Consider the following 15871-nt stretch of genomic DNA (forward strand, 5'->3'; position numbering starts at 1 on the left):
CACTTCCTTCCTAGAAGAATTTTCTATTTAACCTATCCAATCTTCACAAATACTAACATGTAATTTTGTGGTCTGCATAGAATATATGGGAATAGCATATGTGATAACATAGATTAGGGTGGCCCCTCCCAGCTGAAGAAATCAACTTACTTTTCCAATTGGCAAGCCTGCAATGAACCTTACTAAGCAAACTGCTTTAAGTGGATCGAGTTACCCTAGAGTGCAAGATAGGCATCCCCAAGAATTTTCCTAAGTTGTCTGTTGAAGGGGAGCCACAAATGAAACTGATCTCTTGAGCTAACGCCCTGCTGGTATTAGGAGAACAAAATACAGAAGACTTGTCAAAGTTGACAGTTTGACCAGAGGCTTGACAAAATAAATCCAAGCATCATTTCATCACCCTAGCTTGTTGCGTACTAGCTTCAGTGAAAAGGATTAAGTCATCAGCAAAAAACAAATGCGATACAACAGGACCAGTTTGGGAGGACCTAACATGTTTCCATTTCCCCTATTGATAGCATCAAAGATGATATGAGATAGCTTTTCAATGCAAACAACATAGAGGTAGGGAGATAGGGGATTTCCTTGTCTAATACCATTCTTTGGAATAAAGGTAGAGAGAGCTCGTCATTAACACAAACTTGATATCTGACAGAAGAAACACAACTCATAACCAGCTGAATGAAGTTACTGGGCATGCCAATTTCACCAAGGACCTTTACAATAAACTTCAAATTTAATCTATCATAGGCTTTAGATAGATCAATTTTTCAGGCAATGAAGCCCTTCTTACCCTTAGAACATTTGAACTTATGCATCAATTCCTGAGCAATAAGGATGTTATCTGTGATTTGTCTTCTAGAGATGAAACTAACCTGATTAGGATTCATGATTTTAGGCAAAATAGGCCTTAATCGAGTAACTAGTAATTTAGAAATTACCTTATAAAGAGTGCAACAAAGACTGATGGGTCTGAACTTGCACCATGAAGTTGGGGGGGGAGGGGTGGGTGGGTTCTCAACCTTGGGGATCAGAGTGATTAGGGTACTCATGAGTTGCTCACGGACATAAAATTCATGAAAAGCCTTACGAACCATGGCGAAGATGTCATCAGCACAATTATAGTTATAACACTCAAATATGAGAATAAACGTACATGAATCAAGGGGAATTGTGTCAGATTACAAAAGGGGAGAAAATGGGGAACAAAATGGAAAAAGAAAAAGAAAAAGAAAAAGAAACATAGGTTAATAAATACTTCCAATATTATTTGATGACAATCAGACAAAAAAGGCGAGTGGGCTGGGTGGTGCATGATGAGTTTTGTTTGCTAGTATGAACTGATGGAATGGGGAATTTATGGTGCCAGTCAGCATTAATGACAGAGGTCCTAGCTATTCGGGAGGCGTTGATGGTAAGCTCAAATGAGGGCTGGAGGGATCTTGAAGTGAAATCTGATTCAAAAACATTTCATTGCCATTTGGTAGCTGCTTTTGTTTCTAGAGTAGGTAAGGAGCATTCTTGGGACTGCATTGGTACATAATGGCTCTTAGATTGTCTAGCTAGTGATGTAAACATTAGCATTAATTCGTATTTTAATAAAATCTCCCAACTTTTTGACCAAAAAAAAAAAAAGACAAAAAATTCTAACTTAAGTAGGATAAATTTGTCCTTAGAAGTCATTTTATAAAAGGATAAATTTGTCTTTAAAATTCTGAAGATGTGAGAAAATAGGATAAGAGGGTGAAAATAGCAACATTCATAAATAATTAAGCCAAGCCAGTGGGGTTCAACTGCGGTCGTTTGGCAGCAATTTTCCCCCCTTTCCCCCATATTGGCACCCAGGTTCGATGCTTGATATTGGCAAAAATTTGTAGAGAACCAATTTAACTGATATCCCCCCTCCCCCTTCCAACGATTGGCCAAAATAATAATAAATAATTAAGCCAAAAAGAAAATAGGTATTACTTCTTAAAATGGGTCAAGGATTCAAATGGATTCGACTTCTAAATCGTCTTTTAGGATGCCGTTAAGGGCCGGTTTGGTATTGTTGTGCTGTGAAAATAACCACTCTCAGATTTGCTGTGACAGATATCAGCTATTACATAAAGTAGTTGGGCGTTTGGTAATATTTTTGTTAAAAATGATTTTGGTACTATAATCAGTTTCTCAGTGTTTGGCAAATGTTTATGTAAAAGTGCTGTGAGTTGTGTACAATGACTAAAAATGACACTATGTTGAAATGACTTTTCTATTCAAGTGTTTGGTAAAAAGAAAATAATTTTACTTTCACTTATGTAATTCTTGTGTTAAATATGTTTTTTCAATCATGACACCCTAAAAATTATTTTAATCATAAAATAAATAATATGTGGAAAACTATTTTCACTGCACTAAAATTCCACACTATTTTAACTTTAATAATGTAAGAAAATTTCCATAATTTTAAATTTTTAATAGAACAATATTTTTTGGTCTGAAAACCAATATTGGACTTTGGGACTTTATGCAATCAATCTAGCATTGCCAAGCTATTGGACGGCCAAAAGAAATGAAAGAGTCACAACATGTGGAATAGAAAATAGAAAAGAGGGCATTTAAAAGAAATAAGGCTTTGTTGGGTAGTTTACAAAAATTCATTAATGTCCTGATTGTTCCAACCTGATTATCGAGAAAGTGAAAACCAAAATCACCTCAACTTATGCTTTTTCAAACTGTTATCGTTGACATAGAATTTCTCAAATAATTACGTTATACTATTTTTACCGAATACGCTAACACACGCATCACTTTCAAAGAAAATAATTTTCCTCTAAATAATGAAATTATCAAACGGGTACTAAATGTAAGCCAGCACATTATTCAAATAGTGCTCATGCTAAAAATTCATAATCTCCACAACTAAACGTCCAAAATGTAAATTTCTTTTTAAATAAAGGTCCAAAATAATATTAGTCGAACAGAAATTTGCCACGTGGTTCTTCAAGCAGAGCTCCATCCTAACGCAGCCGTAGACAACCGCAACAGGCCAGCACCCTCTCCCAAAACGCCGATTAATCCAGAGACAGCAAAACCCGAAAAACAGACCAATTTCATACAAAAAAATTTGAGAAAAAATAGGAAAATTTTAAAAAGTGCCCCAAAGGGGTGCGCACGCTAACAAATGTCACCCGGCCAGAGCAGGTTAGCGCCTCCCGATGCTTCCTGCACTGTCTGTGACTACTACGAGACCTTCCCTTTCTCTCTCTACCCGCCTTATCCTACGCAGCCTCTCGTTATCACCACAGCTTCTCTAGGGTTAGGGCTAAATTCTCATTCGCTTCCTCTCTCTCTTTCTCGCTTTCTTTTCGCCCAATTCTTCATGCGCTTCGGAGAACTAGGGTTTTATGATCTTCTAAGGGTAGCTTCACATTCTGTTCGACCCAAACGCACATGGACCACAGGAGGCAATCCAAGGATTCTCTCTCATACTCAAACCTCTTCAATCTTGAGGTATGTCTTTGTTTTCTCAAATTGTTGCCTTGCTTAGCCCTTTTTGGTTTTGCTCTGATTTGGCAAGTTTTGTGCTTTATGTTTGTAATTCATATGTTTGAATTGGGAACCTTGAATGTTTCTGAACTGAAGTGTATTTTCTTGCATATTGAGATTGAGAATTTGATTGTGATTTTTTATTTTTTCTTTATTTTCTTTATTGTTGTGTTGTAGTCTTTGATGAACTTTCAAGTTCCACAACCAGATGACGATTTTGATTATTATGGCAATAGTAGTCAGGATGAGAGCAGAGGTAGCCAAGGTAGGCAATTTGTCTTAATATTTCGACTCGAGCTTAGTATGACCAATTTGATTTTTTTTTTTTTTTTCTCTTTCTTGTAAATGTATTTCTACACTGCATGCTACTAGAGTATCTCTATGCATATATGTTATATATTTAGATATAGGTGTTGGTTGGAAGGAAAACTTGGGCAAGGGATTTGTGGTCTTATAGATGCACATTGTTTGTGCTTTGTGGCTGGTTGCATGTGTAGGTGGAGCCACTGGTAATGGGCTAATGCCTGACAGAGAATTGAATTCAGTGAAGAAAAGAAGGCGATCTCAAAATAGTGACTACGAGGACGAGGACAGTTATTACCGGACACACATTACAGAAGAAAGGTATCGATCAATGCTTGGAGAACACATTCAGAAGTATAAAAGGAGGTTCAAGGATTCCTCGTCAAGTCCTGCACCAACACAGATGGGGATTCCAGTTCCAAAGGGTAATAAGGGTTTAAAATCCAGGAAACTGGCCAATGAGCAACGAGGAGGGTTTTATGATATGGAAACCACATCAGAGTGGCTCAATGATTCTAATACTCAGAAGCCAGGGAACCACCATGATGCAGATTTTGCACCACAAAGTGGCACCAATAGGTTTGCTTTCACCTCTGATTTCCTTTTGATCATGGGCTATTTTCAACCTAAGCATTTATTTGATTATATTTCCTTCTCTGTATTTCATGCAGAATAACGTATGAACCTCCTTATCTGGATATAGGAGATGGTATCACTTACAAGATTCCACCAATTTATGATAAGCTGGTGACATCTTTGCACTTGCCTAGCTTTTCGGATTTTCGGGTGGAGGAAGTTTACTTGAAAGGTACATTGGACTTGGGATCCTTGGCAGAAATGATGGCTAGTGACAAAAGGTTGGGGCCTAAAAACCGGGCAGGGATGGGGGAGCCCCAGCCCCAGTATGAATCCCTTCAGGATAGATTAAAGGCATCGTCCACATCAAACTCAGCTCAAAAGTTCAGTCTCAAAGTCTCTGATATAGGGTTAAATTCTTCTATCCCAGAGGGGGCAGCTGGAAATATAAAGAGGTCTATTTTGTCTGAAGGTGGTGTCTTACAGGTCTACTATGTGAAAGTTTTGGAGAAGGGAGACACATATGAGGTTTGTTTTCCTTCACTTTAGATTATTTGGTTACTTAATTTTTTTTTTTTGGGGTGGGTGTAGGGCGGGGGGTGTGTGTCTCCCTTTTTATGTGGTATTTGGGGTTGGTTGTTCACTCATGGTTGTTCTGCAGATCATTGAACGAAGCCTACCCAAGAAGCAAAAGTTGAAGAAAGACCCTTCTGTGATTGAGAGGGAGGAAATGGAAAAGATTGGAAAAGTTTGGGTAAACATAGTAAGAAGAGACATGCCAAAGCATCATAGGATTTTTACAACTTTTCACCGGAAGCAACTAATTGACGCTAAGAGGGTCTCAGAGAACTGTCAAAGAGAGGTACTTATGATGTGTATGGCATATGTAGTGTTCTACTTCTTTCTGTTGTACTGCATGTCAGATGTGGATTTTGATATTCAAACTTGGTGATGGTTGATTTTATTAACCTGGAATTTGTAGTACTTATACTGAAGCTATGGATTTTTTTTAAGGTGAAAATGAAGGTGAGTAGATCACTTAAATTGATGAGGGGTGCTGCAATTCGTACAAGGAAACTAGCCAGAGACATGCTACTATTTTGGAAGAGAATAGATAAAGAGATGGTATCCTTCCCTTCTCCTCTATGAAATGCCTTTTCATCCTATTGGTCTTCAATTTAGTCATCTTTAGTGATTTGTAGTTGACATGAAATTTATAATCATGTCCAAAGTTTCATAAGTGTTTGGTCAAATCATGGATCTTGAGAGTCTGTCTTGGAGAGATTGTCATTTGAAGATCATATATTTATTTTTATTTTTTTATCTTTTGACAAAAACTCCATCAAATTTTATTAATTTTTTTAAATATTGATACTGTTGCAGGCAGAAGTGAGGAAGAAAGAGGAGAAAGAAGCAGCTGAAGCTTTGAGGCGCGAACAGGAGCTTCGAGAAGCAAAGAGACAGCAGCAAAGGCTCAATTTTCTTATACAGCAAACTGAACTTTACAGTCACTTTATGCAGAACAAGCCAAGTTCACAGCCATCTGAAGATCTGGCTGTCGGAGATGAAAAACAAAACGACAAAGAAGCATCTCTGAGCTCCTCAGATGATGAAGCTATTGAGGAAGAAGACCCTGAGGATGCTGAACTGAAAAAGGAGGCTTTTAAAGCTGCTCAAGATGCAGTTTTAAAGCAGAAAAACTTAACTAGTAAATTTGATAATGAGTATATGAAACTATGTGAAGATGCTGAACCTGAGGCAGCACAGGAGGTTGCTGGAGCTAGTAGCATAGATCTACATAACCCGTCAGTCACTCTTTCCCTTCTTATTTTTGATCTTGTCTTTCTTCTGGAGTGTATCAGGAAATTGGAGGCAAAGCTTTTTCCAGTCAAATTGATGAAGTTTCTATTATTATATATGCAGTTCCACCATGCCTGTAACCTCAACAGTTCAGACACCGGAGTTGTTTAAAGGATCCCTTAAAGAATATCAGCTAAAAGGCCTCCAGTGGCTGGTTAATTGTTATGAGCAGGTTGTTAGTCTGTACTCTGTACCCAAATGGATACACATGATATGTGCACGCACAATTTAACTCACCTGGATTTATTTTCTCTTGATTGATTATTTAGAAGGTATTTTTGCTGTCTATCAGGGTTTAAATGGCATCCTTGCTGATGAGATGGGACTAGGAAAGACTATTCAGGCCATGGCGTTTTTGGCTCATTTGGCTGAGGTAATTGTTCAGCTTGGTTTGTTATCATAATGATTGTCTTTGAAGTAACTTGGATTGCTTGTCCCATTCAGGAGAAAAATATATGGGGGCCTTTTCTGGTTGTTGCTCCTGCTTCTGTCTTGAACAATTGGGCTGATGAAATTAGTCGTTTCTGCCCTGACTTGAAAACTCTTCCATACTGGGGTGGTCTTCAGGAGCGTACGGTACTTAGGAAAAAGATCACTGCTAAGAAACTTTACCGCAGGTAATTTTCTTTGCCCTTGTTATTTTAAAATTTCAAGAACAACAATGATAATTGGCCAGTATTGGAAGTAACATACTGCTTAAGACGCTGTTTGGGCCGACTTGAAACAATACGAGGCCTTAGACGGAAATTCCAGATTAAGCTTCTTATTAGTGCTGATAAAGAAAATATTAACTTAGTTTTATATGCTAAAAGTTTCTCATGTTTAAATCCTATTATCTTGTAGACATAGTTGCTATTGAAATAAACGTCTCATTTGTGATTGCATGCACCCCATATCATATCTAGAAGGGACCTTTATGAAATAGAAGCTTAGATGGTACACAGGCCTCCTACAAATCAAGTACATATTGCCATGGGTGTAGCTGAAGTTTTCATTTTATCTTGAGTTGGTCTGTTCTCTTGCTCCTTTTCTTTCCCTTTTCTTCACCAAGTAAAACTTTAGCGTGTGGTCAGAATCCAAATACACAGGAAGTATACAAGAGTTGATTAAAAATGAAAAAGAAACAACAAAGTGAAATAAAGAATAAAAAGGAAATGCAGATTCCCCTGGAGACTGCTCAAGAGTTGAACTCAACTCTACTAAAGAATGCTTCGCCGGCTGAAAAACACTTTTTTTCTTTGTTTACAAAATTGATATATTTTAGCATGCTAGTTGTCCATATGAGAAATACCATGGCTCATTTCCCACCATTTTATAAACTTTTGTTGTTGTTTTTGTCCTCAAACTTATTGACAGGGATGCGGGGTTTCATATTCTCATTACCAGCTACCAGCTGCTAGTGGCCGATGAGAAGTATTTTCGACGTGTGAAATGGCAGTATATGGTATTAGATGAAGCCCAAGCAATCAAAAGTTCTAACAGGTTTGGACTTAAATCTTCCTTGATATTTATTTATTAAGGATTTTGGACATGCTCCTACTCCTTGGTCTTCTTGACCTGTCTTTGTTACAAGTTAATGGTTACTGACATGAACTTTCCTCTTGAAAATCAACAATGGGAATTAGCTCCATTGATAGGGCCATTCTTGTGGTAAATTGAATGTGTTAAGTGATACCAAGTGTCATAAAGATGAAACAAATTTAAGAAACCTGAGAAGGATATTATCAAAATAATTTTTAAAATAATAACCATGTGTAATATTCTTGACAAAATTGTCCACACCTTCTAAGCAAATGAAGGTGTATTATTTCTAAGCATCCAAATAAGCGCCAGCAAGGGTGGACATGATGTGTCCTTACTCTTCAGGTGTCCCAACATGGAATCTTTTATGGAAGTAGTCTCCTACAAACTAATCGATTTTACATTATTGTTAGGGTTGCAGCTGTAATAATATTGTGGTTTAGTTCCCCTTGATCCTAGACCCAACCATTTATATTAAGAACTATTCAACAACAAATGCTAACGTTTGCAAAGTCTTTTAGATTGCGAGTTCATGTATTTTATTACGATTTCTTAAATCCTATGTGTACTCATATATCATTGGATATTTTGATTTGACAGTATAAGATGGAAGACACTGCTCAGCTTTAATTGTCGAAATCGTTTGCTGCTTACTGGTACACCTATCCAGAATAATATGGCAGAGTTGTGGGCTCTACTACATTTCATTATGCCAACCTTATTTGACAGCCATGAACAATTCAATGAGTGGTTTTCAAAAGGGTATGCATTTGGATCTGAAATTCCTACCCACAAACAAATAAAGTATTCTTATTAAATGAATTATTTTTCAAATATTAACAGAATTGAAAACCATGCGGAACATGGGGGTACTTTGAACGAGCACCAGCTTAACAGATTGGTTAGTACCCTGACTCTGATAATTGTATTCATTAATAAATTTTACCTTGCTCTTTGGTCTAGTCTAACGTTCCCAATAAAGTTCTAATTTGATTATCCTTGGAAATGTTTTGGTCTGTCAAATTTCTCCTGCTAGCAAGACATGTAATTTGTGAATGGAAATAGCATATATAGGACAATTATATGCAGTTGTCAGTCCCGAAGCACAGACATAATGGGCTTTGAAATGGTGGCGATGAGTGGCTTCCTGGTTGGATATGGGCAAGTCATCTTCCTTGCTCCTCATCCAGGGTGTATTCGAAAATCCCATAAATAATTTAGGCAACCCCAAAAAACCAAGAATTTTATGGAACATTCTAGGTGGAGAAAATCTGGTAATGTTTTTCTTGACAATATTGACCCAAATATAACCTTCTGTGTTTAAGAAACCATGAGGCTAATATGATCCCATTTCTTGTTTCATTATTCCATCTCGCTGTAGCCATCAACTGTACTTAATGGGTATGTGTGCTGGTTAAAACTCTCATAAATGATCCCAGCCTTATTTTTTTTCACCTCTCTGTTAAAACTTTCCTAGTTGTGAATGGAAATACCTAATGGGATGTGGAACATTTCTGACTACTTCTGTTTTTCTCCTTACAGCATTCCATATTAAAGCCATTCATGCTGCGTCGAGTTAAAACAGATGTGATTTCTGAGCTGACCCAGAAAACTGAGGTTACTGTGCACTGCAAGTTGAGTTCTCGACAACAAGCTTTTTATCAAGCTATCAAGAACAAAATATCTCTTGCTGAGTTGTTTGACAGCAATCGTGGGCATCTTAATGAGAAGAAAATTTTGAATTTGATGAATATTGTCATTCAGCTGAGAAAGGTAGGCTATCCTTACATAGGTTTTTGTAGTCTATATGGTGGGATGTAATTATTATGAGATTTCTTGATTGTATTCTTTATTTTCTCAAAATTTTCCATATAAAGTGTTTCATTTGTGCAATGTTAGGTATGCAACCATCCTGAGCTATTTGAGAGGAGTGAAGGAAGCACATATCTGTACTTTGGTGAGATACCAAATTCTCTTCTTGCCCCTCCATTTGGGGAGTTAGAGGACGTGCACTACTCAGGAGGTCAAAATCCTATAACATACCCGGTACTTTCTTAACACCCTTTTCCCTCATACATAATCATAAGTCTTTTGTAGTGCAAAGGTGAGATTATCACTTTGCTCGTACCCTGCACACGACATATTAATTGGTCAGTAACGAAAGGGGAGACAGAGAGGGAGGTAAGTAGGTGTGGTGGTGAGAGATGGAGGAAAGAGTGAGTTAAACAGAGGGAGGCTTGAGGGAAATTCTATAATTTGATGGCAATTTGCATGTATGGCACCACTAATTACATGCCAATTTTCAGGCGCAACACATGACCTGCACTTGTACTTTCCTTATGTAATTCATGTTCTCATTCTCTTAGAAATTATGTTCCTTTGAATAATTTGGAATGCATATTGGACCTGCATTTGGAAGTGGATGTCTATTAATGCTTATTTGAAGAGGAAATTCATGACATGCTTCTATTGGGATGTATACTATTTAGAACATTAATTGCTTGTGTATTCCATAAGAGTATTTCCAATCTACTTTTTCACCTGAAGAAATAAATTAAACTAGCTGCTGTGTCCAATCACAGACATTTGTGCTTGCATGTCCCTCTTCCCATTATTTGATTTTGTGCTGTAGTTTCCAGTAACTTACCTACTGACTAAACTTTTAAACGGAATTTCTTGTTTTTCCAGATCCCTAAACTTTTCTATCAAGAAATTCTCCAGAGCTCTGAAATTTTTTGCTCAGCAGTTCGACATGGTGTCTACAGAGAATCTTTCGAGAAATACTTTAACATATTTTCACCGGAAAATGTTCATCGATCAATATTCTTGCAAGAGAATAGCTCGGATGAGTTGTCCATTAATAGTGGAACGTTTGGTTTTACTCATCTGATAGAACTGTCCCCTGCAGAGGTTGCATTTCTAGGAACTGGTTCTTTTATGGAGAGACTAATGTTTTCTATTATGAGATGGGATCGGCAATTTTTGGATGGAACTGTGGACTCACTGGTGGAAACCATGAAGGATGATTTTGAATGTAGTTATCTTGACAGTGGAAAAGTGGGAGCGGTGACACGAATGCTGCTCATGCCTTCACGATCTGTAACTAATGTTCTTCAAAACAAACTGGCTACAGGACCTGGTGATGCTCCATTCGAGGCTCTAGTTGTCTTGCATCGGGACAGGCTTCTTTCTAACACTAGGCTTCTCCATTCAACATACACATTCATACCACGAGCTAGAGCTCCCCCAGTATGTTTTCAGTTATTCATTATTTTTTTGGTTGTAATTATTGTAGTTGTGCAGCTCTAAAAGGAAAAGAAAGTTATTGTCTTTGTTAACACTTTATATTGATAAACTTATGTCAAAATATTGTATAATGTGGACAGGTTAATGCCCATTGCTCAGACAGAAACTTTACTTACAAAATGGTTGAAGAACAACAATACCCTTGGGTGAAGAGGTTGTTCACTGGGTTTGCACGGACATCTGACTTTAATGGACCCAGGAAACCTGAGAGTCCTCATCATTTAATACAAGAGATTGATTCTGAGCTGCCTGTTTCATGTCCTGCTCTTCAGTTAACATACAGGATTTTTGGGTCTTGTCCTCCTATGCAAAGCTTTGACCCAGCAAAATTGCTCACTGTAAGACTGTTTATCCTCTTTTGGTTTCCTTTTATATTCTTTAGTGACCACTTTTTTTTTTTAAATTTTTTTTTAAAAATTTCTTAATTGCAAGTGTCGAAAGATGAGCTTATCTATCTTTTCTATAGGATTCTGGGAAACTTCAGACCCTTGATATATTGTTGAAACGCTTGAGGGCAGACAACCATCGTGTTCTTTTGTTTGCACAAATGACAAAGATGCTGAATATTCTCGAGGTACTGATTCATTTCTTATTAAACCTTCTTGATTGCTCTAGGTTCATGGGTTCACCTTGGGTTTTCAACTTGATTTGATTCCCATTTCAGCCATACCTAACTATATGTGATCATGACACTGTAATTTTGAGAATAGTGTGATCATGTCACTCAGTGCACGTGAGTCGTGTTCTTTATGAGCAAGTAGTTATTTGTGGCTTAAGAAAAAAGTTTTCTTAGGTTAGTTTTAGTAAATGTTGTTTCCCTGTAGTGATATATGTGTTAATTGACTGAAGTAAGATGTTTTGCCAAACTTTAATTAGGTATTCTAATTAATGCTTTATTTAATTGAGCTATTTGCTGGTCAGATTGTCATTTTGGAAACTCTTATTGCACCAAAGGACGACTTGTATTCCAACTGTTTACCTATCTTTTCTGGGTATTTTTTTTTCTGGTGCTGATAACCTAAATGTACAGGACTACATGAACTACAGGAAATATAAATACCTGAGACTTGATGGATCCTCCACCATAATGGATCGGCGAGATATGGTCAGAGACTTCCAGCAACGGTATGAATTTCATTATAAAGGCTTTGAAGAGCTGTGTGTGTTGTAGATTCTTATGATTACATACTAGTTCATTAACGTATTTAGATGATTGTGTTCTTGCAGGAGTGATATTTTTGTGTTCTTGCTGAGTACAAGAGCTGGTGGACTTGGCATTAACTTGACAGCTGCTGATACTGTCATATTTTATGAAAGTGATTGGAATCCAACCCTGGATCTACAGGCAATGGATAGAGCTCATCGTCTGGGTCAGACAAGAGATGTGAGTTTTTGTTTCCTGGATCCAACCCTAGATTTTGTGTTTTCTAAGTTTTGTGTTCGTTGAGAAATTAATAAATGCTACTGTCTTCCAAATCGCTTGACCATTCTTTTAGTACAGCCATTTGTTTGTATGGTGCTTTGGAATTATCTTCTTGCTTTTATGCATCTTGAGATGTATTCTGCTTAGTTCAGTATTAAATTCTTATATTGTTTAATTCTCACCTACTCATGGTGTAGGTTACCGTCTACCGACTAATTTGTAAAGAAACTGTTGAAGAGAAGATTCTGCAAAGAGCAAGTCAGAAAAATACTGTCCAGCAGCTTGTAATGATGGGTGGCCATGTTCAGGGTGATCTTTTGGCTCCTGAGGATGTTGTATCATTACTTCTGGATGATGCTCAGTTGGAGCAGAAATTAAGAGAAATTCCATTACAGGTGCAGGCAGTTTAAGTTGTTTATCTGTCAATTCCTTCTTCCAAATATTAGCTCATTTCAGATAGAGTTTTAGTGCATTTTCCTTGGTACAAGCCTTTATTCATTTCAGATATTAGCTCAATTCCTTATTCCGACTTTGAGCTCATTTAAGATAGAGTTTAAATGCATTTTTCCTTGGTACAATCTTTTATTTATTTCAGATATTAGCTCAATTCCTTCTTCCAAATACTCTCTCTCTCTCTCTCTCTCTCTCTCTCTCTCTCTCTCTCTCTCTCTCTCTCTCTCTCTCTTATATATATATATATATATATATATTCCCTATCTCTTTATCTCTCTAAATTATCTTATTGTTTTGCCAGACCAAGGATAAACAAAAGAAGAAACAAACAAAGGGTATACGGGTAGACGCAGAAGGTGATGCTTCTTTGGAAGATTTAACAAACCCTGCATCTGCACCTCAGGGTACTGGACACGAGGACTCTCCAGATGTGGAAAAATCAAAATCCAACAATAAAAAGGTACTGGAGCTTGTCTGGACTCCATTGTACCATTTACACCTAGCTTAACAGCTGGCAAAATACTAAATGCTATCTACACTATCTTTGTTCCTCTGAGTTGTGCTTATTAATATCATCGTATCTGTGCACAGAGAAAAGCTGCATCTGACAAACAAACTCTGAGGCCAAAGAATCCGAAAAGCATGGGCGGATCTGATAGCTATGAGTTGGATGACCCCCTACAAACTACTGATCCACAAGCTGTGAAAGCCAAGAGGCCAAAGAGGTCAAAGAAGAGTGTAAACGAAAATCTTGAGCCAGCATTTACTGCGACACTCCCTCCAGTTCCAGAGCAGACCCAATATCCACCCCCACATTAGTTTGGATCCTGCTGGTTTCCGAGCTGAAACTGGGCAGGATATCTGAATCCAAAGGCAGTTCATTTTCTTGTTAATATAGTGGACAAGATTGTAATTGATTGAGCATGAGCATCACTTCGAGGTCCTCTTGTCACTGGCCCCATTGTGGCTGGGAAGAAATTGGGACCAGAGTTGCAGAATATATAGTCAGAGCTGTACGATAGTTTGTAAATATTACTCATAATTTGTTTAGGGTTCAATGGCCATCAAATTACTAGATGGATGGTATATAAAGGTTCGTTCCTTTTTGTGGTCCTCTCAGCTGTATAAAGGGTAGATGTCTTTCGTCCGTGGGCCTAATCGCCGAACCTCTCCGGTTAAGGGACCTTGAGTGAGGGGAATTGTATATGAAATCATCTGGCAGCTCTGCGTCACCTTGGAATTGAAATTTAAATTCAGCCTGGTTTGGGTTAGCATTATTTATGTAAAAGATGTTATGGACCCAACCAATGTGGGAGTTATGATCTGTAGTCGGATTTCGGCAAGACAGATCTAAATTCATGTAATTTAGTATTTATCCCAAATAATTTTTTGGCCAATAAGATCAGTAAATTGAATAAAATCGCTGCTTTTGAATAACGAGAAGGGTTTGGGAATGTTCTAGGAGGCATAAACGCTTTTATTAGAAAAGACATTGAAATTTTCATTAAAATCCACGTCACTTGGGAGTCAGAAGCAATTCCAAACATGGCGTAAGTAAATCGTTGAAGTGCTTAATTAGCGAATTCATATATATATAGATATATTTTTTTTTTCTTTCTTTCTTTGATTCCTTGCATGTCAACCTATCGACCAAAAAGACAAAAAGGAGGGAAACCTGTCAGACAACCGTGCGACCACCCCAGACCAGTCACCCAGCTGAGAACGATCCTCTACCGCTAAATGATTCCAAGGAACCACCAGAAGCTGTTAATCACGCTCTGATCACACGGTCATGATTCATCCACCAGGTTGGGATTCCTGTCTCCTTAGAAATCAAGGATACAGAGGTACGATCCTATAGAACAGATCCTGTCCAAGTAAGGTCGTGCTCTGTGATCCCATGTTCAGCAATATAAACCATTGCAGTATTCTTTATTTATTCGATGTGGGACAATTAGCTTCTTTGGCTGTTTGGAATTTAGACCAGACAGAGATCACAAAAGAATTGCACATTTTCATTGACAAGTCCTTGTCCTTAGCTTTCAAGATTTTATCCGATTTCCATGTTTTTCAACGTGTCCACTTCTTCTTCTCTCCTCCCTCAAAGCTTCCTAGCACAACCAAGCGCTCCCTCTTTCAATTTCTTCAGGTTTGGTGCTGCATTCATGCCTGGACCTTCAGACCCTGAAGATTGAGTTCTTCACAGACCCATCATTTGGTTCGGTGGTTTACTTTACTAATGATGGGTCAATGTATGCTAAATTAGGTAAGGTACCCTTGACCAAGTCGAAGATTTTTTCGGCGAACTTGATCGAAGGATGTTTCCTGGAACATTTGTATTTCCTTTTGTTCTTCTAGAGGGGATGTCGCAAAAGTAAGAGATTTGTTTCATGAAATGCAGGATGAACTAGCACCCAACAGACATTGACGTTGGTTATATCTGCATTAACCAAATCAAACATGGGATTCTTTCCCAAGCATCTTTGTTGGACTTGTATGCCAAGTGCGGAGAATTGGGAAACTCAGTACTTGTGGTGCAATGCACCCTGCTGGGACTGAGATACTAAGAAGCCTTGTTGATGCATTTGCAAACCTAGGTGCTCTCAAGTTAGGAAAAGGAATTCATGGCTACCTTATAAGGAAATCATTTTATGAAGCTGACAAGTGCAATACTCATCTTGAAACATCCATAATAAACATGTACATAAGATGTGGTAGCATATCTACAGCTAGAGTATGTTTCAGTAGAATGTTGTTGATCGGCACGGACATCAATGATTGAGGGTTATTAGGGGTGGCAATTTCCGATACGACCTGATACACGACAGGAAGATTACAAAACAGGAAGCCTTGAAACTGTTTGATCTAATGATAAGAGAAGGAACAAGAACATGAAGGTTA

At 37.8% G+C, this 15871-nt stretch overlaps 1 protein-coding gene across 2 annotated transcripts; it reads left to right on the top strand.

The window, feature by feature from the left end:
* LOC18770485 (DNA helicase INO80) lies at positions 2987–14390 on the top strand. Of its 2 annotated transcripts, XM_020567949.1 has the most exons (23): positions 2987–3492; positions 3706–3793; positions 4026–4410; positions 4503–4935; positions 5069–5269; positions 5422–5532; positions 5791–6212; positions 6331–6439; positions 6560–6640; positions 6712–6884; positions 7624–7749; positions 8389–8550; positions 8632–8689; positions 9331–9561; positions 9688–9834; positions 10477–11037; positions 11175–11432; positions 11561–11668; positions 12125–12219; positions 12322–12478; positions 12715–12912; positions 13272–13430; positions 13562–14390. In XM_020567949.1, exons 1-23 carry the CDS (start codon positions 3433–3435, stop codon positions 13787–13789), a joined length of 4551 nt encoding a protein of 1516 aa, XP_020423538.1. In that variant the 5' UTR covers positions 2987–3432; the 3' UTR covers positions 13790–14390. The 2 variants fall into 2 exon arrangements, with proteins under 2 accessions (XP_020423538.1, XP_020423539.1); XM_020567950.1 differs by lacking the exon at positions 3706–3793 and having other exon boundaries at positions 2989–3492.

This window comes from Prunus persica, chromosome G7, assembly GCF_000346465.2.
Source record: "Prunus persica cultivar Lovell chromosome G7, Prunus_persica_NCBIv2, whole genome shotgun sequence".
In the NCBI taxonomy this organism is placed as follows: Eukaryota; Viridiplantae; Streptophyta; class Magnoliopsida; order Rosales; family Rosaceae; genus Prunus; species Prunus persica.